Source organism: Oratosquilla oratoria, chromosome 11 (assembly GCF_046742065.1).
Source record: "Oratosquilla oratoria isolate Oo_2021 chromosome 11, ASM4674206v1, whole genome shotgun sequence".
Classification (NCBI taxonomy): Eukaryota; Metazoa; Arthropoda; class Malacostraca; order Stomatopoda; family Squillidae; genus Oratosquilla; species Oratosquilla oratoria.
In genome coordinates this window covers 69820473-69845780 of record NC_134787.1, presented here as the reverse complement: position 1 = coordinate 69845780, position 25308 = coordinate 69820473, and the positions used below count along the sequence as shown (strand labels likewise).

The 25308-nt window shown below is 38.0% G+C and overlaps 1 protein-coding gene across 1 annotated transcript; it reads left to right on the top strand.

The window, feature by feature from the left end:
* The first annotated feature begins 10611 nt into the window (after positions 1-10611).
* Positions 10612-23469, top strand: CCT5 (chaperonin containing TCP1 subunit 5). The gene is made up of 7 exons (XM_076193117.1): positions 10612-10868; positions 17003-17228; positions 18008-18549; positions 18707-18949; positions 20148-20348; positions 20623-20803; positions 23158-23469. The coding sequence occupies exons 1-7, from the start codon at positions 10764-10766 to the stop codon at positions 23286-23288; spliced, it is 1629 nt and encodes a 542-aa protein (XP_076049232.1). The 5' UTR covers positions 10612-10763; the 3' UTR covers positions 23289-23469.
* The last annotated feature ends 1839 nt before the right edge of the window (positions 23470-25308 follow it).

The window sequence follows — 25308 nt, the reverse complement described above, 5'->3', positions numbered from 1 at the left end:
GTGTCTACCGATTTATATTTCAGTTAACTGGTCGCAGATTTCAAATTTACACTCCTTAAGCATTCTCGGAAAAAAAATTCGCCTGGTCCAAGGGATTTTGTAGCTTTAAGTCTTTCAATTTGCTTGACTACTTATTCTTTATTAATGCTGATATTAGATAGACTACTTTCTTCATCCCCTCTGAAAATCGGATCGCAGTCAGGTACTTTGTGTAACCTCTCATTAGTAAACACCGAAAGAAAATAATTGTTAAACTCCTCACTCATTTTTCCTCCGATTCTATCATGACATTTTCATCGTTTTTAATTGGTTCTATTCTTTCTTTATTCTTTGTTCTATAGAGATGAAAGAAACCCTTTGGGTTGGATCTTGCTTGACTGACGACCTTAATTTCATAATTACGTTTCCCTGTACGTGTATTTTTTAACCAGCTTTGCCATTTCGTTAGATCTTGATATAAGGTGTGTTTCCTCTGTTCTTGACTCAATGTTGCCAACTAGGAGTAAATCTAATTTTTCAAATTCGTTAGATCTGGATGGGGAAATGTTTTTTTACATAAAATCTAGATATAATTTGCATATTACACAAAATCTAGACGTGATAGAGCAAATTCAATTATAGATATGAATTTACCATACCAAAATCACCTAGAAACACTTATTTCCTCTTCTGTAACAAAATCTTTGTTGCCTCGTGTAATAAACACCCCATTCCAATTTTATTTTATTTTGGGTTTTTATGAATAAATTCTCCAATAGATGGTTCACACTTCAGTACATAATATATTGTACCACCAGCAGTAGGCTTGGTGAAGAGTAATTCAATCTTAGTCTCAACATCCTCAATAGCCTGCAAATAGTCATTCCTGTCAATCATAGTTTTAATAATGTTTTCCTTGTTCTCTTCTTTATGGACATTGCATTAGCTTCTTCACACTCTTTGTGGTGAAATTTTCAACTCTTCCTAATTCTTGAGCTGCTTCTTCCCTTGTATTCTCGTTCTCGAAATTCATGACAACATTACCTCCATTTGTGAACCCTGAGTCAGTAATTTGAATACCTTTCAGTGCTTGACACACCTCTTTCTTCATATCAACAATATTCTTGTCTTGCTCAGAAGCCTGCACAACAATTAAGGAGATTTTTCTTTTTCTTCCTTCCCTTCTTCACAACTTCAGACCAGCCAACACTAGCATCATCATCTTGCTCAGCTCTTCAGGAAACAGCTACAGCAGCAAGTTCCCTCTGCACCTCCCCAGTGCAAACCTTCACCCCATCTTTCACTAACTTAACTTCATTCTTCAATTCATTCACTTTTTCCTGCAGTGTATTAATTTTTTTCATCATTTCCTCTTTCAAACCATCCACCTTAAAACTTTCATTGCAATCTTAGGGTGCTGTAGTCATGGCATGCAGATCCAATTAATAATTTGAACATTATCAGACTTGATACCACTGGGAGAAGCACATTTAATATGACTCCATCTATCACATAAACTGCAGCCTATCCACCTTGAAGGATCACCAGTACTCTCGTCATATGTGACAATGGTTCATTGTGCATTCCCCACAAGTACATTATACTACTTCCGATCACAATACAGCATTAACACACTTTTACGTTTGTCTTTTTTTCTTCGAAGTGTTTGGGTACCCAGTTATTACTTGAATATAATAACTGGGTATACTTTGTTGATTGTTCATTAACGTATACAAATATTGATCTTTCTTAGAAACGAATATCTAGTACATAGTCAGTGGCGATTCTAGGACTATGAAAATGGAGGGGCCAGTTCAGGGCCAACATAGATGTGAGGGGGCATAGAAGGTTAATTGCAAGCAAAATGAACCTTCACGGGTGGGGGAGTTCAGGAATATATAAATTATATATATATATATATATACATATATATATATATTATATATATATATATATTTCTAGAAGCTCCGCCATGGGATACGAACCCTGACCCGTGCGTCGAAAATCACGAGGCCAAGACGTTAGCAACCATGCTACGGTGATGGTTCAAAAGGACTGTACTAGTCCCCGACCACGATTCACGTAACAATGGAAGAACTAAACTCAATTTCATCAAAACCCGTATTATTCAAGCCCTCCGACCAGATTTGAATGTTTCTTAAGACAGATTGAACATTTCTAGAAGCTCCGCCATGGGATACGAACCCTAACCCGTGCGTCGAAAATCACGAGGCCAAGACGTTAGCAACCATGTTACGGTGATGGTTCAAAAGGACTGTACTAGTCCCCGACCACGCTTCTCGTAACAGTGGAATTACAACTCGAAATATCATCTAATCACGTATTAGGCGAGCCTTCCGACAAGTTGTGTATGTTTCTTAAGACAGATTGAACATTTCTAGAAGCTCCGCCATGGGATACGAACCCTGACCCGTGCGTCGAAAATCACGAGGCCAAGACGTTAGCAACCATGCTACGGTGATGGTTCAAAAGGACTGTACAAAAGGACTGTACAAAAGGACTAGTACAGTCCTTTTGAACCATCACCGTAGCATAGTTGCTAACGTCATGGCCTCGTGATTTTAGACCCACGGGTCAGGGTTCGTATCCCATGGCGGAGCTTCTAAAAATGTTCAATCTGTCTTAAGAAACATACACAACTTGTCGGAAGGCTCGCCTAATACGGGATTAGATGAAATTGAGATTAGTTCTTCCAATGTTACGTGAAGCGTGGTCGGGGACTAGTACAGTCCTTTTGAACCATCACCGTAGCATGGTTGCTAACGTCTTGGCCTCGTGATTTTCGACGCACGGGTCAGGGTTCGTATCCCATGGCGGAGCTTCTAAAAATGTTCAATCTGTCTTAAGAAACATACACAACTTGTCGGAAGGCTCGCCTAATACGGGATTAGATGAAATTGAGATTAGTTCTTCCAATGTTACGTGAAGCGTGGTCGGGGACTAGTACAGTCCTTTTGAACCATCACCGTAGCATGGTTGCTAACGTCTTGGCCTCGTGATTTTCGACGCACGGGTCAGGGTTCGTATCCCATGGCGGAGCTTCTAAAAAGGTTCAAACTGTCTTAAGAAACATACACAACATGTCGTAATGATCGCCTAATACGGGATTAGATGAAATTGAGTTTAGTTCTTCCTATGTTACGTGAAGCGTGGTCGGGGACTAGTACAGTCCTTTTGAACCATCACCGTAGCATGGTTGCTAACGTCTTGGCCTCGTGATTTTCGACGCACGGGTCAGGGTTCGTATCCCATGGCGGAGCTTCTAGAAATGTTCAAACTGTCTTATGAAACATACACATATATATATATATGTATGTATATATATATATATATATATATATATATATATATATATATATATGCATGTATGTATACACACACACACGTCGGTCGAAGTGACAACGAAGTTTGGAACTCCAGAGAAGACTGCAAATTTTGAGAATCACAACAAGGAAGTACCTGTGTTGTATTAATAGGGAAGGGGAAAGCTCGTGGTGTAGTGGGAAGGTGAAGAAAAAGGAGAAGGGGAGGGATTACTGAGGAAAATGGAAGGAAATGAGGAAGGGGACGAATGGGCCCAGGATCTTAGGAGAGGCGTAAACAAACGGGGGGCAGAATATACAGACGAACAACAAGGAAGCAGAGGTGTGAAGAGCAGAAATATAGATAATAGCAGCACAATGGAAAGAGATGATAACTGCTTTTATGGATTTAAAGAGGGAGGAGGGGACAACCTCCCCCGACTAGTAAATCTAGAGGAGAAACTAAAAAAAATGAACGAAGAATGGAAGGTTAGGTTTGACCAATTAACTCTAGTTGCCGAGAAAGTTGATAAACTGGAACAAATAAGAAAAGAGAATCAAAATCTAACTAAAGAAGTAGAAGAATGAAAAAGACAGTTAAGAGAAGTAAAGGAAAATAATGAGGAATTAAAGAGGAATAATAAAGAAAATAAAGAGTCCACAACAAAAGAAGTAAGTGGTTGGAAAAAGGTTCAGGAGAATAACAAAATTGAATTTAGAGATATAGTGAAACAACAGATGAAGGAACAAACTGAAGGCACAGTTATTAAAGTGATGAGAGAGAAGGATAATATAGTAAGAGACTTAGTAGATAAAAAGAAATGCATAATTATATTAGGGATGGAAGAGAAGTATAATCTAAATAGGACTACAAGAATAAAGGAGGAAAAGGAAAAAGTAAATAGTATATTAGAAGTAGTTCAAGAAGATGAACCAGAAATAGGGAAACAAATAGAAGAAATGTATAGGATCGGGAAATAGAATACTGATAAGACCAGACCAATTAAGGTTAAATTCAGGTCACAAACGACAGCAGAGAATATCTTAGCAAAGCCAGGAAAACAAGCAGATAGTGAGCAATTTAAACAGGTATGGATAAAAAGAGAAATGAATAAAGAGGAAAGAGAAGATGAGAAAGCAAAAAGACTTGAAGCTAAGGAAAAAAACTAGAAAAGAACAGAGACAGAAAAAAAGAAATTCTATTGCAGAGTAGTGAATATGAAAGTGAGGAAATGGTTCATAACAGAGAAAAACGGAAAGGAAACAGAAAACACGATGGAAGTAACAGAAAATTAAAAGTGTCTTACACAAATATAGATGGATTGATAACAGGCTTGAACGAACTGAATGATTACCTGAAGGAAAAAGAACCGGACATAATGGGAATTGTAGAGACAAAATTGAAAGGTCCACTACCACCCAACAGTGTAGGACATGGTGCATGTAATTGTTGGATTAGAAACAGAGAGGTAAAACAAGGGGGTGGAGTTATGTTCCTAACTAAGAAGGATATAAATGTGAGGAATGCCACATATGGAAAGAATAGTGTAGAGATGATTACGATGGAAGTGGAGGACAAGGATGAGAAGAGCAGAAAGTTTGTAGTAAATTATGTGCTTCCTAAAACTGCTTTATGGGAAGAGAAAGAACACAAAAATATGTTAGAAGACACCAGGATATCACTAAGTAAGATAATGGAAGATGGAGGACGAATAATTATAATGGGTGACTTTAATTGTAAAGAAATCTGCTGGGAAGAGATGACAGTGAAGGGTGGAGATGACCTATGGGGAAATGTATTACTTGATATGATTATTGAACATACAATGACGCAATGGATACAAGAGAATACTAGGTATAGAAATGAGGAAGAACCATCGAGACTGGACCTAATAATCACATCAGAACCCGAAATAGTGGACAAGATCGAATATAAAACACCAATAAGTAAAAGTGACCACATATTGGTTGAACTGGAACTAAACGAGGAAAAATACATGAAAAAAACGAACAATATAGAAAGGGAAGATTGATGTATGAAAAAACAAACTTTGACAAAATGAAAGAATTCTTTCAAAAAGCTGACTGGGAAAGAATACACAAGGAGGAAACAACAGTAGAAGAGAAATGGAGTATTTTGACAAAAAATTATAAAGGAGTGGAAAAGTATGTGCCAAGACAAAAGCAAGAAAAAGGATATGTAAAGTGCTGGTACAACAAAAGATGTAGGGAGTTAAAAGACAAAAGGGATAAAGCTTGGATAAAATGGAAAAAATACAAAAAACCTGAAAAATGGAAAATATATACTAGTTATAGAAATGAATATGTACAAGTGCGCAGAGAAGAAAAGATAAAATACGAAAAAGATGTCATAGAAAAATGTAAAGATCAACCAAAATTATTTTACAGATTTGTAAACAACAAACTGAAAAACAAACAAGAATTAGAGAAACTACGACAAGGAGGAGTCGAATACACAGAGGAAATAGAAATGGCAGAAATTATGAATAAGCATTTTAAATCGGTGTTTACAAGGGAGAACATACAACCTAGAGATATCGAATGGGAGGAGAGAGTTCCCCCTATGAAAGAGATAGAAGTATCAAGAAATGAAATAATGAAACACTTGAGTAATCTTGATGTCAGAAAATCGCATGGACCGTATGAAATGGCAAACTGGATTTTGAAAGAATGCAGGAATGAACTAACAGGCAAAATACATAGCCTAATAAACAGTTCATTGAAAGAGGGAAAAGTTCCAGAAGATTGGAAAAGAGCAAATATAGTACCTATATATAAAGGGGGAAACAAGGAAGACCCTACTAACTATAGACTGGTCTCTCTTATAAGTACGATAGCTAAAATCTGTGAAAGAATTATCAAAACTAGATGGGTAAAGCATTTGGAAAAAACAACGTACTAAATCCAAGACAATGTGGATTTAGACAAGGACGATCATGCGTCACAAACTTAACGCGTTTCTATTCAAGGCATGTAATACAAGAAAGGGATGGATGGGCTGATTGTGCATTTCTAGACCTGAAAAAAAAGCTTTTGATAAGGTGCCACATAAGAAGTTGCTTAAGAAATTAGAAACTGCAGGAGGAATACAGGACAAACTACTGAAGTGGGTGGAAGACTTCTTGCATGAAAGAAAAATGAGAGTGGTGATAAGAGACAAACACATTAATTGGGATGAAGTGATAAGTGGTGTTCCACAAGGAACAGTTTTGGCCCCAATAATGTTTGCTATATACATATTAATTATATGGATAAAGGAATTGAAAGTTATATGAGCTTTTTTGCGGATGATGCAAAATTGTTGAAAAAGTGAACACTGAAGAAGATTGTGAGTCGCTACAGAGTGATCTCAATAAAGTATGGGAATGGAGTAGGAAATGGGAGATTGAATTCAATATCAAGAAGTGTAGTATAATGGAATTTGGAAGAAGCAAAAAAAGAATAGTGGGATCATATAAATTGGGAGAAGAAGAAATAAAAAAGTTGAAAATGAGAAGGACCTGGGAGTCATTATTATGAATGATATGTCCCCATAGAAGCGTATAGACAAGATTTTTGGAGAAACTTATAATTTAATAAGAGCAATAAAAGTAGCTTTTACATACCTGGACGAAGAAATGGTGAAGAAAATACTAGTTACCTTGATAAGACCAAGACTGGAATATGCAGCAACGATGTGGTCACCAAGTACAAAAAGATGTATAACAAAACTTGAAAGAATACAAAGAGCAATTACAAAACTAGTAGCAACACTCTCAGAACTATCATATGAAGAGAGACTAACAAAACTTGAACTACAGACATTAGAACAAAGAAGAGAGGAGACTTGATAACTATTTATAGAATCATGAAAGGCATAGAAACTATTGATAGAGAGGATCTAATAAAATGGGATAGTAGAAATACAAGAGGACACGGAAAGAAAATCAAGAAAGACAGTTACAGAAGAGACCTGAAAAAGAACAGCTTTCCCCACAGAGTAATAGACATCTGGAACAAGTTTGACGAAAAAGTGGTGTGTGCAAAAACAATTCATGAATTTAAAAACAGTTTAGATAAAATGAGATATGAAGATGGGACACCACGAGCATAGCTCCCCTTCCCGTAAAATATAACTAGGTAAACACACACACACACACACACACACACACACACACACACACACACACACACACACATATATATATATATATATATATATATATATATATATATATATATATATATATATATATATATATATATATATATATATATATGCAAAATAACCACAGGAGAAAGGAAACTTGTAGACAGTAAGTACTTTCGTATATTACATCTTCAGACTAAATGGCAGAGATACAGAGTAGGGTTTAAATATAAGTATCAGGTGGCAACCATAGGGGTGGGGGGGAAGGGGGGAGACAATACAATGTGAGGAGGGGGGGTGACCTTAACCCTATCGACCTGACCAACAAGATCGCGGTGACCATTTGGGTTATCAATTTATCACATTTAAAATGACCATAGCTTAAGTTTATATTTTTCTCGAACGTGCCTGATATTAAGCAAGATTCTATTATATTTCTTTCTTGCAAGCTTTTTCCTTTAGCTGAAATTGTTGCCTTAGACCAATCAATATGATGGTTGTATAATGATTTATGTTGGAATAACGCTTTGTTTTCCTGGGCAGATCTCACACTATATTTATGTTGGGAAATCCTTGTTTCCAAGTTTTTCCCAGTTTGTCCAATATAAAGTTTATTGCAATCTTGGACAAACTGGGAAAAACTTGGAAACATATATAGAGATATGAAGGCAGGTTAAGATGGCGCATTTTCGACTGACAATAAATTTAAGAAAGATAGGGGTACAGGGAAGATTGTAAGACATCTAGTTTTCCAAACAGAGGTGTGGATGAATAAATTAATGACGAAGTCACCTGGGTAAAGATGGAATGTGTGCAAGAAAAGAAAGTCACATCAAAAAGACTAAATAGTCCTAGCTTCAAAACGGAACAGAACCAAACACGGATGCATAAATGATTTCAATCTTTTTTTTTCCACAATCACTCTTAATTTTTTTTTGGACAAGATAAAAATAGAATAATAAAAATGGGGGGCCAACCTGGGGGGCCAGCTGAAAAACTGGGGGGATAGCCCCCCAGGCCCCCCTAGAATCGTCACTGTACACAGTAAATGGCTAAAACCTTAGCAAATAGCTGAGACCACGCTGCACGTATCGGATCGACGGAGCTCGAGTTATTTAACATTTTGTCGGCAATGGGCCCTTCACAGTGAGCAAATTGATACCAGACACCGCCAGATTTTGTAATTCTTGCCGGAAAATAAATACTTTTTTGGGCAAGTTTTATAAGCTTACAGAGGTATATCGTTGTACATTATTGTGTCTGAAATTTAAGTCAATTAATTTGATGATTGCAAAGGGCATATAGCATTGTTTGAGCCTCTATAATCACAGATGATATTCGTAAAACAGCCTATAATTGTATCAAGCCAAGGAATTTGTCATTTTCTACCGACTTCAATGGACGTATACTGATATATACTTTCATTTGAATGCACCAAGCAATAGGCAAATCCATTTCATGTATCGAAAATATAATTTTGCATCGAAGACTTAATTTTTTCGGTACGATAAACTTTGTCTTAAGTTATATATTTTTTTAATCTGACGTGCAGTTTGCAACGGCACACGTAAAATTAGTCATATTTGTTTGAAAATAGCTCCCAGCAGATCTAAGAGGCTATTCTTTACAAAAATTTCGTTAACTTCGTACGTCCGCCACCACTGTTGTTATTTTTTATCTCACTGATTATCTTCATTTTCAGGACGTGACAGTGATATCCATTATTTTTCAACACTCAGATAAAATGCACAAACCGAAATCAACATCCTCTTATTTTTATTGCTCATAGTTACTTCAGTAAAAATAATTACCTATTTTTAGTTTTACCTTATAATTAAATTAGCAAAGCCTTATCACACACCAGTAAGTAAAAATTATAACATTATGAGTCATGTTTTTAATTTTAAATACATTTATGCAGCAATTTATGGCGTATCTTTTTTTAAATATCGGTTTCCAAATTAGCTAAGTCACCCCTTTGCCTCGTGAAATCCGAGACAATTGAAAATTCTAGCGCTAATAGGAATCTACGAGCCTGGCTGCGAAAGGTCCCATTACCTGCTGCACGTGATGCACTCTACAGTTAAGTCTTAATTGTTATGTTCAGTCATTCTAATTCACAAAACTGGCACATCAGTTAAGTGCGGCTTCCCGTTACATGGTGTTTTGAGGTGAGGCCCACCAGGTAAAAATAGTAAAATGTTCCTCAAACCTCGATGCACTTTCTCGTAGGTTTTGCAAACGTCGACGAAGTCACGATGTTATTGTATCCCCGTACCTTGATATGCTAGATGTTTGATAATATAAATGTGATTTTTTGTACTAAACCCTGTCTACATCCTGTCTTGTTGTCACGAACAATTTTTCCTACAATAGAATATAGCCTCAGATAAAAATGTGTAGATCACATGATCAGCAGATCAGATAACCTTCCAAATTTATTGCAGTCCGTTTCATCACCTTTCAGATGGGGAAAATTATTGCCTTTTTTTTTTCTTCTTCTTCTTCCCTACATTGAAAATTTAAGTTGGTGTATTTGTAGGCAATTTGGAAATACACAAATAGTTATTCACTATAATGTAAATTAATTTAATGCAATCATTCATATACGGTAGGTACTGTAACTGTACATATATATATATATATATATATATATATATATATATATATATATAATATATATATATATATATATATATATATATATATATGTGTGTGTGTATAAATAGGTTGATTTATGGATTTTTTGGCTTGAAGGCCAAGCGCCGTAGCCGGTAACATATATATAAGGAGGATATAGAAGTTCATTCCCATGTAATCAAACAATTGCACTGTTATTCCTAGTCATTAGAACTACATCAAACCAACCTCTGACTACTTATCTGCACAATATGAATTATTCTCAATGCCAGAAATTTCGAGCATAAATGTTGTAAAGTATATCATACAATACATGCTAGCTAGTAATAGATCTACGGACCTTCAGCGAAATTAATATTGTTGTTTGTTTTGTGTTTTCTCTCTTATTGACTCATAGTTAGATTTATATATGCTTTTTCATTCAGTCAAAACACTATATATAACATGCCATTCAATCAATTTCAGATAATATGCCCTATTCTATGAGTCATACTGCTGTAGTTCACGAAGCTTCGAGAATGTCTTCGAATAGTAGTGAATTTCGCCAACAGATGTCGTTCGTCCCAGTCCCGGTAGGCGAGAACAGAGTGGGACGGGCGGGAGCTCCAGTGTACTTTATATCTGTTAATATTTCTTGAATCGGCGTGGAAAACTGAATAAAATTGTGCAAGATGGCTGCTATGGGGCAGTTGGTATTTGATGAATATGGGAAACCCATGATCATCCTCAAAGACCAGGACCAACAGAAGAGATTGACAGGAATCGATGCACTGAAGGTAAGGATACGGACTCGCGGAAATTGTAAACAATGCGGGTGACACATGCATTTCGTTATGGAAATATAAATGAAACTGTAGGCCTAATTATCTCCTTTAGTATATATTTCGATGAAACAACTGGGTAATGTTGGCACTGTAAGTTGTTAAGTATTTCCATTAAGTACTTTCATAGTTTCTAACTGAATCACGGGTGTTGCAGACGATCGATTTCCTTGATGTGCTCGTCCACAAGAATATTTGGATAACCAAGTATCGTAGATAACAATTATTGATTAAAGGGGAATCTTCTTGTGATAAATTTATCTTTCCTGGGGAAATAATTGTGGACGTACCATAATAATAACTTGGAAGTCGTGGGCACGCCCAGTGTGAATCATTGTCGCTTGTGTTTTGCCATGGTTTATGTAATGATATAATGTCGATTAAAAGTAGTTTACTTTCCAAAATATTTAATAACAGTAATGTGAAATCACGGGATTATCATTATTTTGGAGTATTGTATATGAAAATTTACACCTGGCCCTTTCGTACCATATAAGGAGGTTAGCAGTCAAAGCTCACACCCACATGCACAATTACTAATTAGATTTACATTTTAGCATGCAGTATGTACAATTAATGCAGATGCTATGCTATAAGTCAGCAAATGAGTGAAACTAAATATTGTGGGTAGGACAGTAATCACACTAGGGATATTTTTAGTATTTTAGTTGTGCACACCTACACAAAATAGCATTAGAAAATTGAATATTAATTTTGTAAACTATAGTACATGAATGAAATTTGCGACTTTCTTGGTGTAAATAGGAAATAAAAAGCCATGCTACGATAGCTAGGTCAACATGAAAATGGAATTCCTGATATTTGAGCTGAAGTAGTTCTCATGGGTAGGTAGGTCAAACACCACCAGAGGCGCCACCGTCGATGACGATCACAATAGCGCGTCATTTTATGCGCACGCCATTCAAACGGCCAAATTTATATACCGCGGGAAAGTTAATTAATAAAAATGTTGTGCGAGTGTATTTACTACGATCGTAGTAAATTTCAAACATTCACATCATCAGTTACATGTCGGTACATAAAAACATAAGATAAACATGGCGGCCTGCATTCAGCAGTAAATCGAAAATTGGCATATGTTTCAACGTAAAAGATGAGCTAACATATTTACGGTTGTGGCAACTGACCATAATAAAGAAAAACTACTAGTATCGCGGATTATTTTAATACCAAAATAAAGGCAGCGTGTTACGGTAGAGCTGAGAAATCGGAGGTATTAATTAGTTTTTTTTTTATCGGGTCGGATTATCGGATAACAACATCAACATCAACCCGCCATCTTATCAAACTTCACTCTATTAAGTTTCTTACTATTATGTTATTAGCGTAATAGACTTATAGTTGAATTATTTGAACTATTTTCTTTAAAATGTGTGATTTTCATGTAATTTGATCAAAGAGAAGTTACGTTTTTATCCTCCGTAATATTACGGACCACAGCTACGATTCGTCCTGCCCGCTATCTATGATCACTGGTGGTATGGATCAAACTACACTATTAAGTTTGTTACTATTGTGTTATTAGTGTAATAGCTTGCATATAGTTGAATTATTCAAACTATTTTCTTTAAAATGTGTGATTTTCATGTAATTTGAAGGTATTCGTAGCTGTGGTGGGTAATTTTGCAGAGGATAAAAACGTAATTCTATGATCAAGTTACATGGAAATCACACATCTTAAAGAAAATATGTCAAATAATGCAACCATATGCTAAATTTTTATATAAAATTGTGCCTGTCAGCAAAAACCGTCATTGTTTACGTTCGATCGGCGATTCGTCAGACCGCACGTTTCGGCCCGATTTCCGGGGACAAAATAGGCCCGATTTAATTCCATTCAAAATGCAATATCTCGAGAACAAGGACAGCTAGATGGATAATTCAAATTGCATTATACTCATAGCGACTTTTTGCATCCCATGAGAACTACTTCAGCTCAAATATCAGGAATTCCATTTTCATGTTGACCTAGCTATCATGGGATGTAGAAAGTCACCATGAGTACAATGCAATTTGAATTATCCATCTAGCTGTCCTAGTTCTCAAGATATTGCATTTTGAAGGGAATTAAATCGGGCCTATTTTGTCTCGGGAAATCGGTCCGAAATATGCGGTCTGACTAATCACTGATGGTTTTTACTGACATGCACAATTTTATATAAAATTTTAGCATATGGTTGCATTATTTGACCTATTTTCTTTGTGTGATTTCCATGTAATTTGATCAAAGAATTACGTTTTTATCCTCTGCAAAATTACCCAACCACAGCTACGAATACCGTCAAACTACATGAAAATCACACATTTTAAAGAAAGTATTTTAAACAATTCAACTATATGCAATCTATTACACTAACACAATAGTAATAAACTTAATAGTGTAGTTTGATCCATACCACCAGTGATCGTAGGTAGCGGGCAGGACGTATCGTAGCTGTGGTCCGTAATATTACGGAGGATAAAAACGTAACTTATCTTTGATCAAATTACATGAAAATCACACATTTTAAAGAAAATAGTTCAAATAATTCAACTATTAAGTCTATTGCACTAATAACATAATAGTAAGATACTTAATAGTGAAGTTTGATCCATACCACCAGTGATCATAGATAAGATGGATGTTGATGTTATCCGATAATCCGACCTGATAGAAGAAAAAAAACTAATTAGTACCACCGATTTCTCAGCTCTTCCGTAACACGCTACCTTTATTTTGGTATTAGAATAATCCGCGAGACTAGTAGTTTTCGTTCATTTTGGTCAGTTACCAATACACTGAATTTATTTAGCTCATTTTTTACGCTGAAACATAAACCAATTTTCGATTTACTGCTGAATGCAAGCCACCATGTTTATATTATGTTTTTATGTACCGACATGTAACTGATGATGTAATTGTTTGGAATTTACTACGACCGTAGTAAATATACTCGCATAACATTTGTATGAATGAAATTTCCCTCAGTATGTAAATTTGGCCGTTTGCATGGCGTGCGCATAAAATGGCGCGCTATTGTGTTCGTCATTGACGGTTGCGCCTCTGGTGGTGTTTGACCTACCTAGATGAACAAAGCTGCTAGGATACGGTCCAGACGCTTGTCAGTCCAGTCACTATCAGAGATGATAGCTTTCACGTTATGGAACGGGTGTTCTCCAATGTTAATAAGCGCTGTTACAAAGACACTAGGGCTTCCTTGAATTTAGTAATGTGATACCTATGAATCTATAGGTCATCAGGGTTATCAGAGATGTTGACAGTCAGTTTTGTCATCCGATTGGACTGCAGGGTGTACATGGGTTGCATATCTAAGAAATGCATGAATTTCAGCTCTGTAGCAGTTTTAAAAATATGTACCATGTGAGGTACTGACAGAAGTACTGAGAGTATATTCCAGATCTTATGGTCACAGGACACAGCTTCATATGGTAGTGTATTTGCTTTTAGTGGAATCAAGAAACTAGTGGATAGTGACATTCTACAGAGCCTCTTTTTCTGCTCTTTCCCATGGATTTAGGCCTACTGGGGAAACACTGTATAAAAAAAAAATGCATCCCTAACCCTACCTGTATGGATGGCGTGGAAATGGATCTCTCAACATAGGCTAGGCCAAAGCTACTCTCCCTATTAAATTAAATCCTATCAAAACTTAAGTTCACTATCTGATCATTTGTTAGTCGATCTGATTTTCAGGAATGTAACCCAATAATATAGTGGGGGGAAACCTTGTTATTATTGGCGGAAATCGATAGAAATAAAAGTTGTTGAAAGCAACGCACTAGTGACATCATGGATATCAGGAAGCTTCATGATGCCATGTAGGATTTTGTTTGTTGATGAAGACAAACTAATGGAAGTCTAATAAACTGGTCTAATCGAACCTAACCTAACTTTCTATGGGGTATGCCTTTAGCTGTATGGGGCAGAAATGTGGAACATAGAGAGGAGGAGTGTAAATGTGCTTGAGATGAGGTACCTGAGAAGAATGATAGGGGTTACTAGGCAGGATAGAGTGAGAAACAAGGTGGTGAAGAGAGAAGCTGGGGTGGAAAGGGAGATAGGGTTGATGAAAGAGTTTTGGGATGGTTTGGACACATGAAAATGAGTGAAGAAAAATTAGTGGAAGGCAGAGGTGGAAGCAGTGAACATGAGGGGGTGACCAAAAATGAGATGGCTGGATGGGGTAAAAGGGGCATTGGGGAAGAGGGGAATATGTTGAGGAAGGACTGGAGAAGACCGAAGATAGGGGTGAATGGAGAATGGTTGTCTGTGGATAATGCTGTGATGCAAGGGAGTAGGGGGGGAAAGGGTGAAGGAGCATGTTTGAATGATATTTTGATGCAGCCCAAAGAGATTTCTCCATCTTCTCTTTTTCTGCATGAAAGGACAGAGGGGGGTTGCCAATTAAATGAAGCAGCCTTGCTGTGGATGTGCTGTGTCTTCCTTCTTGCCACGCTGCTTCCAACCCAAGGCAGTGGGTGAGATTCAATGATGACCCATCCAATTGGAGGAACCAAGATAAGAGGGAGGGGGTGAATGGGAGTGGAATATGTGGAGATGGAATGGATGGGAGCAGATTATATAATATATATACACCTTGTAAGGAGGAAATAGCCATTGGTATATGTATATATGCATTTAGCATCACTAGAGGTCATTAGACTGGACTAGACCAGACCAATTTATTAGATTTCTACTAATTTGGGTGTTTACTGATTACTTAAAATTCACCTCCATTGTTCAGAATTTTGTCTTTTTATATATATATATATATATTATGTGAGAGAGAGATAGAGAGAATTTAGAGCTTGTTAGGATTAGAAATGGAGTGAGTGAGTGGTTTGAGGTAAAGATGGGACTTCATCAGGGATGTGTTATGTCGCCCTGGCTGTTCAATTTATACATGGATGGGGTGGTGCGAGAGGTGAGTGCAAGGGTAGTTGGTCAGGGATTGGAGATGAGGAAAATGGGAGATAAGCCAGTTGTTGTTTGCTGACGAAACTACACTTGTGGCAGGATCAGAGGAGAGGTTGAGGAAGTTTTTGAGTTTGGGGAGGGTGTAAAAGAAGGAATTTGAAGATAAATGTGGGTAAAAGTAAGGTGATGAGATATACAAGGGGAGAAAGTGGCAGCAGACTGGAAGTAAATATTAAGGGAGACAGACTGGAGGAAGTGGATAGTTTAAGATACTTGGATGCAAATGTGGCAGGAAAGGGAGGAGTGGAGATGGAGGTAGAGTGTAGATTGAGAGAAGCGAGTAGATGCCCTGGTAGATTAAAAAGTGTAATGAAAATAGATGCTAAGAGGAGATTGTATGAAGTAGTGATTGTGCCAGCAGCATTGTACAGGGCAGAAACATGGAACATAAGAGAGAAAGCAGTCCAATGTGTTTGAGATGAAATGCCTGAGAAGTATGATGGGGTTACTAGGCTAGATAGAGTGAGAAACAAGGCGGTGAGGAGGAGAACACAGAAAGGGAGACGAGAGATAGGGTTGATGAAAGAGTATTGGGATGGTTTGGACACATGGAAAGAATGAGTGAAGAAAGACTAGTAAAAGGTGTGGAAAGAGTGAACATGAGGAAGTGACATAGGATGAGATGGATGGGGTAAAAGGGGCATCAGGAAAGGGGAATGTCTGTTGAGGAAGGTCGGGAGAAGACAGAAGATAGGGATGAATGGAGAATGGTTGTGTATGGATGATGCTGTGATGCACGAGGGGGAGTGGGTGAGGGAATATGTATGAAATAAATTGACGCAGCCCAAAGGGATTTCTCCCCGTTTTCTGCATGAGGGGACAGGAAGTAGCCAATTTAATGAAGTGGCCTTGCTGTGTCTTGCGACACTGCTTCTGACCGAGGGCAGTGGACAAGATGCAGGGATGACCCGTCATCCAGGAGGTGCCAAGATAAGAGGGAAGGAAATGGGTAGAGGGGATGGAATGGGTGGGAGTGGTTTCTATGCCTTTGTTTTATGGCTACCTCCTTTGTAAGGGAGAAAAAGCCTTTGGTATGCATATATATATATATATATATTTTATTTATTTATTTATTTTTTATTTTTTTTAGTCCCACATCCTAGCTGCAAGGAGTGTGGCCTCCATACTCTCCACTTCTCTGGGCCCTAAGGGGCTTGACAAGATGATGGTGAACCCAGATGGCGATGTTACTGTAACCAATGATGGAGCTACAATTCTCAAGATGATGGATGTGGAACATCAAGTTGCCAAGCTAATGGTGCAGCTGTCACAATCCCAGGATGATGAAATTGGAGATGGAACCACAGGAGTTGTAGGTGAGTGAGGTAGAGAGTGGTTTAAGTAATAATTACACTCTTCAACAAAGAATTTCTCCCAAGGAAAACCATACCAGTATCTTGTAAGATTTGCATGCAGAATCCAAAAAAATAATGTCCAATTTTTTCCGTCGCAGTTTTTGTGTTCCATGATATGTTGTTACTTTGGGTAAATTTCAATCAAGCAGTTGGCAACACTGTGAAATTGTTGTGCACTTTCACCCAATCTGTACAAGTGAACCACATTTATAATAATGTGTGGCCGAAACAATATCTGACCCCAGGAGAGAAGAGTGTTGCCAATATCTTGTTGATTCAGAGAAAATTTATCTGCCTCCTTTGCATGTTAATCTAGGGTTGATGAAATTTTTTTAAAATATGGATAAAGCTGGCATGGTATTGACGTAGTTGAAAAATAAGTTAAATAAAAAAAATTCTATCAAGTTCACCTTATGCTTGTGAAATGCATATTTTAATCAATTTTGTTGACCAGTGTTATAGTTTTTACCCACTATTTCTTTTATAGCTAGCTATTGAGTCCTCCCATAGATCTGGGACAAAACCTATTCCCATTTCATTTTTCACAATGAATTCAAATTTTTATAGCCAGCAATCTGGTCTTCCTTTAGATCTGGGACAAATACCCCCATTTCACTTTTTGTAGTTGATTAAAATTGTCATGTGGAAGTCAGTATAATACAAATATACCTACTCTCTGAAAAACAAATTATCTTTGTTCAGATGTTCATTTCTTGATATTGTATACTGTATCCTTTCAGTGCTTGCTGGTGCCTTGTTGGAGAAAGCTGAAGAGTTGTTGGACAAAGGCATTCACCCAATTCGTATTGCTGACGGTTATGAATTGGCAGCCAAGAAAGCCATTGAAAACTTGAACAGAATTGCTGAGGAGTTCCCCGTAGATATGATCAATTTAGAACCTCTAATTCTCACTGCCATGACTACCTTAGGCTCTAAAATTATCAACCGTTGCCATCGGCATATGGCTGAAATTGCTGTTAATGCTGTCATGACTGTTGCTGACCTAGAATCAAGAGATGTTAATTTTGAGCTCATTAAGGTGGAAGGAAAGGTTGGAGGTAAACTAGAAGATACAATGCTCGTAAAGGGAGTTATTGTGGATAAGGACTTCTCGCACCCTCAAATGCCCAAAGAGCTTAAGGATGTTAAACTTGCCATCCTCACCTGCCCATTTGAGCCCCCAAAGCCCAAGACCAAACATAAGCTTGAAGTGACCAGCGTAGAGGAATACCATGCTCTTCATAAATATGAACAGGAACAATTTGTCAAGATGGTGGACCAGGTAAGTTAGCACATGTTTACATCCTATATGGGAATTGAATGCATAAAAGTGGTGTTACATAGTATATGATGTTCGCAAATTTATTATAACTGGCCAGTGCAATTGTAAAGAAAGTGTTGTACTGTGAAAATTGTGTAATTTTCCCCAAATTTCCTAGGTCAAGGATGCTGGTGCAACCCTTGCCATCTGTCAATGGGGTTTTGATGATGAGGCCAACCATCTGTTGCTTCAAAAAGAGTTGCCTGCTGTCCGATGGGTAGGCGGCCCTGAGATTGAATTGATTGCCATTGCAACAAAAGGCCGCATTGTTCCACGGTTTGAGGAGCTTTCACCAGAGAAGTTGGGCAAGTGTGGTTTAGTGCGTGAATTGTCTTTTGGTACCACCAAGGATAAAATGCTGGTGAGTGGTGTAGCAACAGTTATATGGATATAGTGTTTTGGATAAGTGAGTTTTGAGGTTTTGTTGACAAAGATGGATGTGGAAGCATTAAGTGAATTAAACAAAGGGAAAAGTTCAAATTTAGGAACTTGGTAGATGAGGTGATAGGAGTGGTGAGAATGTGAGGGAGGGTAGGAGTGGCATTGTTGGTAAGGAAAGAGAGGTGCATGTTGGGTTGAAGAGAAGTTTCATCAAGGAAAATGTAGACAAGAACATAAGAATAGAGGAGACTGCAAGAGGCATGAGCCCTACATGCCCCTCAACACCCGTTATCCTTTTCCATAAAGTGAACCTCTTCAAACAACCCATTGTTTCAGTGCTTACTACTTGGTTACAAAGTCTGTTCCATTTGTTAACCACTGTTGGTAAGCCAGTTCTTGCCTATTTCCCTTTTAAACCTAAATTTGTCAATTGAAATGCATTACTATGAGCCTTGTCCTGATGTCTAAATATGATGACATTTCATATACCACCCTTGCTAAAGCCCTTTATCCATTTAATTACCTCTATTAGATCACCCCCCACTTTCATCTTTCCAGAGGGTGCAAGTTAAGGTGCCTCAGCCTGTTGTTGTAGGGTAAATTTCTAAACTCGTGTATAATTTTGGTCATTCTCCTCTGTACTGATTATAGTAAATTAATGTCCAGTCTGTAGGATGTAGACCAAAATTTTACTGCGTAGTTGAGAATGGGTATAACTACCTCATGATAGTTTAATTATTACCTCTGCAGTTTTGTAATTGCCCGAGCAATTCCTAATGGCCTATTAGCCCTATTCCTGGCATTAATCCATTTCCTGGACTTAAAGTCTGGACTGATTAATACTCCCAAGGTGAGATTGGAATGGGAGAGGCATTAGTGAATGTGTATGGCCCTGGTAGTTAGAAACTTGGGGAGAGGGAGATGTTCTGGAGTAATTAAATGAAGTGGCTGATTAAATCAGCTCCAGCTGTTGAGCCCTGCTCTGTCTTGCTGTATTGGCTCAGACCCAACCAATGTGGTAGGGGAATTTTTTTTAAAAGAATGAAATGCTTGTTTGGAAGGAAGTGGGGAAAAGAATGCTGGTAAAAGAGGCAAGAGTAAAGGGGTTAATGCTTCTAGAAATTAGAACTCTGTTTACTGAATGCCTATCTGTTTCTGAGGCATGTTTTTTATTTCAGGTAATTGAGGAGTGCCCTAACAGCAAAGCTGTTACAATCTTCATCCGAGGTGGCAATCACATGATTATTGAGGAGGCAAAGAGGAGCATTCATGATGCCCTCTGTGTTGTCCGTAATCTTGTTCGTGACAATAAAATTGTTTATGGTGGAGCTGCTGCTGAAATATCTTGTGCATTAGCTGTTCAGGAAGAAGCTGATAAGGTTTGTATCTAGATTACTTGTTATCCATCATGGGAAAGGCAACAAATGTGAATTGAATGGGTGTAGGGTGATTTGACATGGCCACGTCCATTACAAGGATTGTAGTGGGGTAGATGTATGTATGTGTAGCTGAAATACTACATAGTAACATGACATTTAACATGGTGTAAGGGCTGAGAACTACTGAATTAATTATTGTAACACTGTTGATTAATTATGGTCTAGTCTTGGTCAAGATGTTTGATTTTTGTTCTAAATGTGGTTCTTTTTTCAGATCAAAACAATTGAGCAGTATGCTTTCCGAGCCTTTGCTGATGCTCTTGAGAAGATTCCTTTGGCTTTAGCAGAAAATTCTGGTCTCTCGCCAATTCATACTCTTACTGAACTCAAGTCAAGGCAAGCAAGTGAAAAGAAACCTCACCTTGGAGTTGACTGTGTAAACAAGGGAACCTTTGGTAGGTTGTTAAGTAGTTCTGCATCCCTTTAAGAGACCATATCACAACCCCATAAGGTAGACTGATGACCTTTCTAAGTTGTTCTCCATATCTCTCCTTAACCCCGAACAACTCTCATCTTTCCACCTTCAGCCCATACCTTCATACCTATCTATGCAACCTGACCTTGAGTTTAAATGATTGGTAACACCAGATGTACAATAGTGATGACTTTCCACTTCTTAACTCCTCATAAGGTCCTCTGCTCCAACAACCTTAACCACTTCAGTACAATGACACCTACATAGGTGTCATGGGGCACAAGTGGTGTGATGCATCGTTCATATGGCAGCCGATGCTGTGCGCAAGAACTTGACTCATGCTGAAGTGGTTAATGGGCCCTCTCCTGGAAAACCTTGAAATTGACATTAGACATTTCCCCTGAAGCAACTGGACAGTCAACACAATTATCACGTCACATATTGTTAGGAGCTCGACATGTCTACTATCCAGAACTCTACATACACTTTTGTGGTGGAGAATCTATTTTGCCACATTCTATTGAGCAATAAAGATGGCCTTTTGCTGCCTTTAAAGATGTTCTGAGAAATCCCATCTATGTCAGCCAGCTCGTCTTCTTGGCAAAACTAGGTATCAGTCACTTCTCAGACCCTCAATTAAAGTATGGAAAAGAATGAAAGATTTCCAGGCATGATATTCTTCTGATTTAAATCGAAATTCTGTTTTTTTCTTTAACTGACAATGATCTCGATTTTTTGTCATTAATTCCTGATTGTAATAAACGATCCTGTTAAAAAATATATATATATTTTGCTGTGGTCAAATAATTTTTGGTTGATGTGAAGTTTTGGGCAATTCGTATGTCAGCTGTAACTATATGTAAGTGGTTTATTTTGTGCTGGCCTGCAAGTGATTCGTTTTGTGTAGCATTGTGTGGTGTGGTGTGCACGTGTATGTATAGCGAGGTGATTACAAAGGCGGAGCATGCTGATAGGAGACCTTTTGGTTCATATCTAGGTCGGATGCAAAAAAAATCATAATAAAAAATAATAAATAAAAACTATAATGTAAATAACAAAATACATAAATGCATAGGTATAGTTAAATAATAAACAAACGGGTAAATAGTCGTCGTCGTCGTAAATAGTAAATAATAATGAATTGACAACTAATAATAAATGAAAAACGGACAAATGATAACAAAACAAAAACAAATAAATTATAATCATTACATCATCTTGCTTAGGTGTTTATCGAAACGATTCTTAAAGCTTCGAACTGAACTACATTACACTACCTGTGCAGGAAGTTTATTCCATTCATTAACTACACGGTTAGCAAAGTTGATTCTACCTACTTCCAAATAGAATCTATTTCCGGACAGTTTGAGACCATTGTTTCTTGTCTGATGACTGGGGTAATTTTATTTTGGCAGGATTATATCGATAGCAACATTAGTGGAACAGCTTGCATGCGTTTGTTTACTAGCGATTCAGCCCAGGGACTTTGGCCTAGGTTTGCAGACAGAAAAAAAAAATGAATAGGATGCTTCTTGCTGAACTCTCCTTTACTGCTTCTGACCCAGGGCAGTGGACAAGGTACAGGGATGACCTGTCATCCAGGAGGTGCTAAGATGAGAGGGAGGGTGCAGGGATGTGGAGTGTATTCAGGGATGGAATGGGTGGGAATGATTTTATGCCTTTTCCTTTTTGGCTACCTCCCTTGTAAGGGGGAAAAAGCTTTGGTATATGTATGTATGCTTTTCAAAACATGTCAGGAAAGGGGATGAAGGGATCCAAGTCATCCAACCCAGTCTTTTGCCTTTTACCCACTATCATGCCTGGATTTCAAACAAAGTGCTGTTGCACTCTCATTTCAAATGGCAGAGACCCTGTCAGAAGCACTTAATTGTTGACTTGAGATCAGTGTTAAACCTGCAGCCCAGCAGTTGGCAGTAATCCTTGACCACTCCCTATCCCAGATCTTTCTGGGGAGAAATTCTTAACTGTTGTCTGTGTTGTATTAGTGTGGAGCAGTTTTTGTCACCAGTTGAAAGTAGGGTAGGAGTGGCAGTTGATGGAAAGAGATCATGGGCCTAGTCCAGAGAGCTTATAGGTGTATGTGTATAGACACATGCGCACATACATTTGTTATTTACTGATGATGTAACAACAATAAAGGTTTTGAATTTGAAAAATTCAGGTGTAATAAAATTGTGTACCATGTTAAGGGATCAGATTGACAAGTTTTTAATTTTGAGGCTATCCAAGGCTTCTTTTAGCTCAAGTCTTACAGTATATTCAGAACATGCATATGCATTTGACTCATTTTGATCATTATAATTTTCTTTACAGATATGAAGGAGCAACATGTGATTGAGACCTTACATAGCAAGAAGCAGCAAATACTTTTGGCCACACAGCTTGTGAAGATGATTCTCAAAATTGACGACATAAGGACGCCTGGGGAAATGTATAATGCCTAGTAATTTTGTCCTAACAATTTGGCTGTGAACAAAACAAGTCCATTGATAACATTTTGCACATTATCCTTTAGGATATTAATGCTAAGAACTAATTTATGTTTGAATATTTGACACTGTAAAACCAATCTTGAGTTTTTTACTTGCAATTATTGCTCGTGCTTATAAAAATTTATGAAACCCCTACAGCTGTATTTTTGTCCTTAGTTTTAGTTTGAAAATTAAAAATAGTAATGAAATTGTGATCAAAACAATAAGTGTGGGGGAAAAATATGGAACACAGGTTATTGTGCAGATTTCAAGGAGTTGGGACTAATGGTTTGGACATGGGGAAAGAATGAGTGAAGAAAGATTGGTAAAAGTGTGGAATTCAGAGGTGAATTGAGCAAACTTGAGGAGACAAGAGATTGGGGTGGATAGATGGGCTGAAAGTTGTTTCAAGCAAGAGGATATCTTTGAGCAAGGTAGGAGATGGGGGCAATAGGAGAATGGCTGTGCATAGATGAGTTGCTGATTAAGTGAAGCAGTCTTGCTGCATTGCTTCTAATCCAGAACAGTGGGCAGTATACACAGATGACCCATCATCCATGTGGAGCTCAAGTGAAAGGGTGGTGGGTGGGAGTAGGTATGTGCCTTCTGACTTGGTTACCTCCCTAATAAGGGGAACATAGCCCCTGGTATATGGATAAACTAATGATAGTAGCAGGGATGGGGAAAAAGTGTGGATGAAGTGAACATGTGGGGTAGGCCAAGAATGAGTTGGGATGAATGGGGGTTTGAGTAAAAGGGGGAATGTCAGTCGAGCAGGGAAAGGAGACAGCAAGAGATGTGTGGAGAATGGTGAGGGCTGGGGAATAAATTGATGGGGCTCCCATAAATTTTTGTATGAGGGGAGGTTGCTGTGTAAATTAAACAGCTGGCCCTGCTTTGTTTCAGACCCAAGGAAGGTATAAAGATGCTCTTCATCCACAAAGATTAAAGGGAAATGGGTGGGAGAAGCTTATTGGTACATGGAGAATTGCTACCATTTCCTGGTTATCGAGTTTGTGGGGGGAGGGGATTTTATGGTTTTTACTGTTCTCCACATTTTCCATACATTTTGATTACACGTTTTTTCCAATTTATTAGATTTGTATGCAAAATTAATGTGGACATTCTGTTGAACTGTTCTCTATATTCTTTCTGGCTAGTTTTCAAAATTATTTGCTCTTACCATCCACTCATCCATCATCCAGGAGGTGCTCAGATGAGAGGGAGGGGTGTGGAGTGTATTAGGGATGAAATGGGTGGGAGTGTTTTTATGCCTTTCCCTTTTTGGCTACCTCCCTTGAAAGGGGGAAAAAGCCTTGGTATATGTATGTATGTATCCACTGTCCATCAGGCATAAGGGGTTTGCCCATTTACAGGCATAAGGGGTTTGCCCATTTACAGGCATAAGGGGTTTGCCCATTTACAGGCAAACCATCAAACTGCCTGTTCCCAGCACTATTAGAGGGCAGTGAGCAGAAGTTTGATGTCATTACCAAATGCACAAGGTAAGGTGCGGGCAGACCCACTCGGTATAGAGTTAGGACATGATGTCCACACAAAGTGCATACTGGTCTCGACTTGGTAACATTAATTGACCTGTATAGAGCACATGAATGTTTATGGAATGCAAGATGAGACACCATGGTGATTGTGCTGCACTAGACCACCCATTCACAACCCCCGCTAGCAGACAAACCACCAAACACCATGGTCAGCCATGTGACCTTCACAGGCATAATCTAGACTTTGCTAGGTGAGGCCACAACTTGACCTTGTGGATGTGGCATTACAAAGGCAGTAACAAAATTAATTGGTGAGGAACAGTGTGGGTTTAGGACATGTAGGGGTTGCATGCATCCGATTTTTGTGGTAAGGCAGATATGATGAAGCTTTGGGAAAAGTTATGGTTTTTTTAGCCTTTATGGATTTGGAAAAGGCTTATGACAAGGTAGACAGGAAGGCATTGTGGCAAGTATTGCAGATATATGGGATA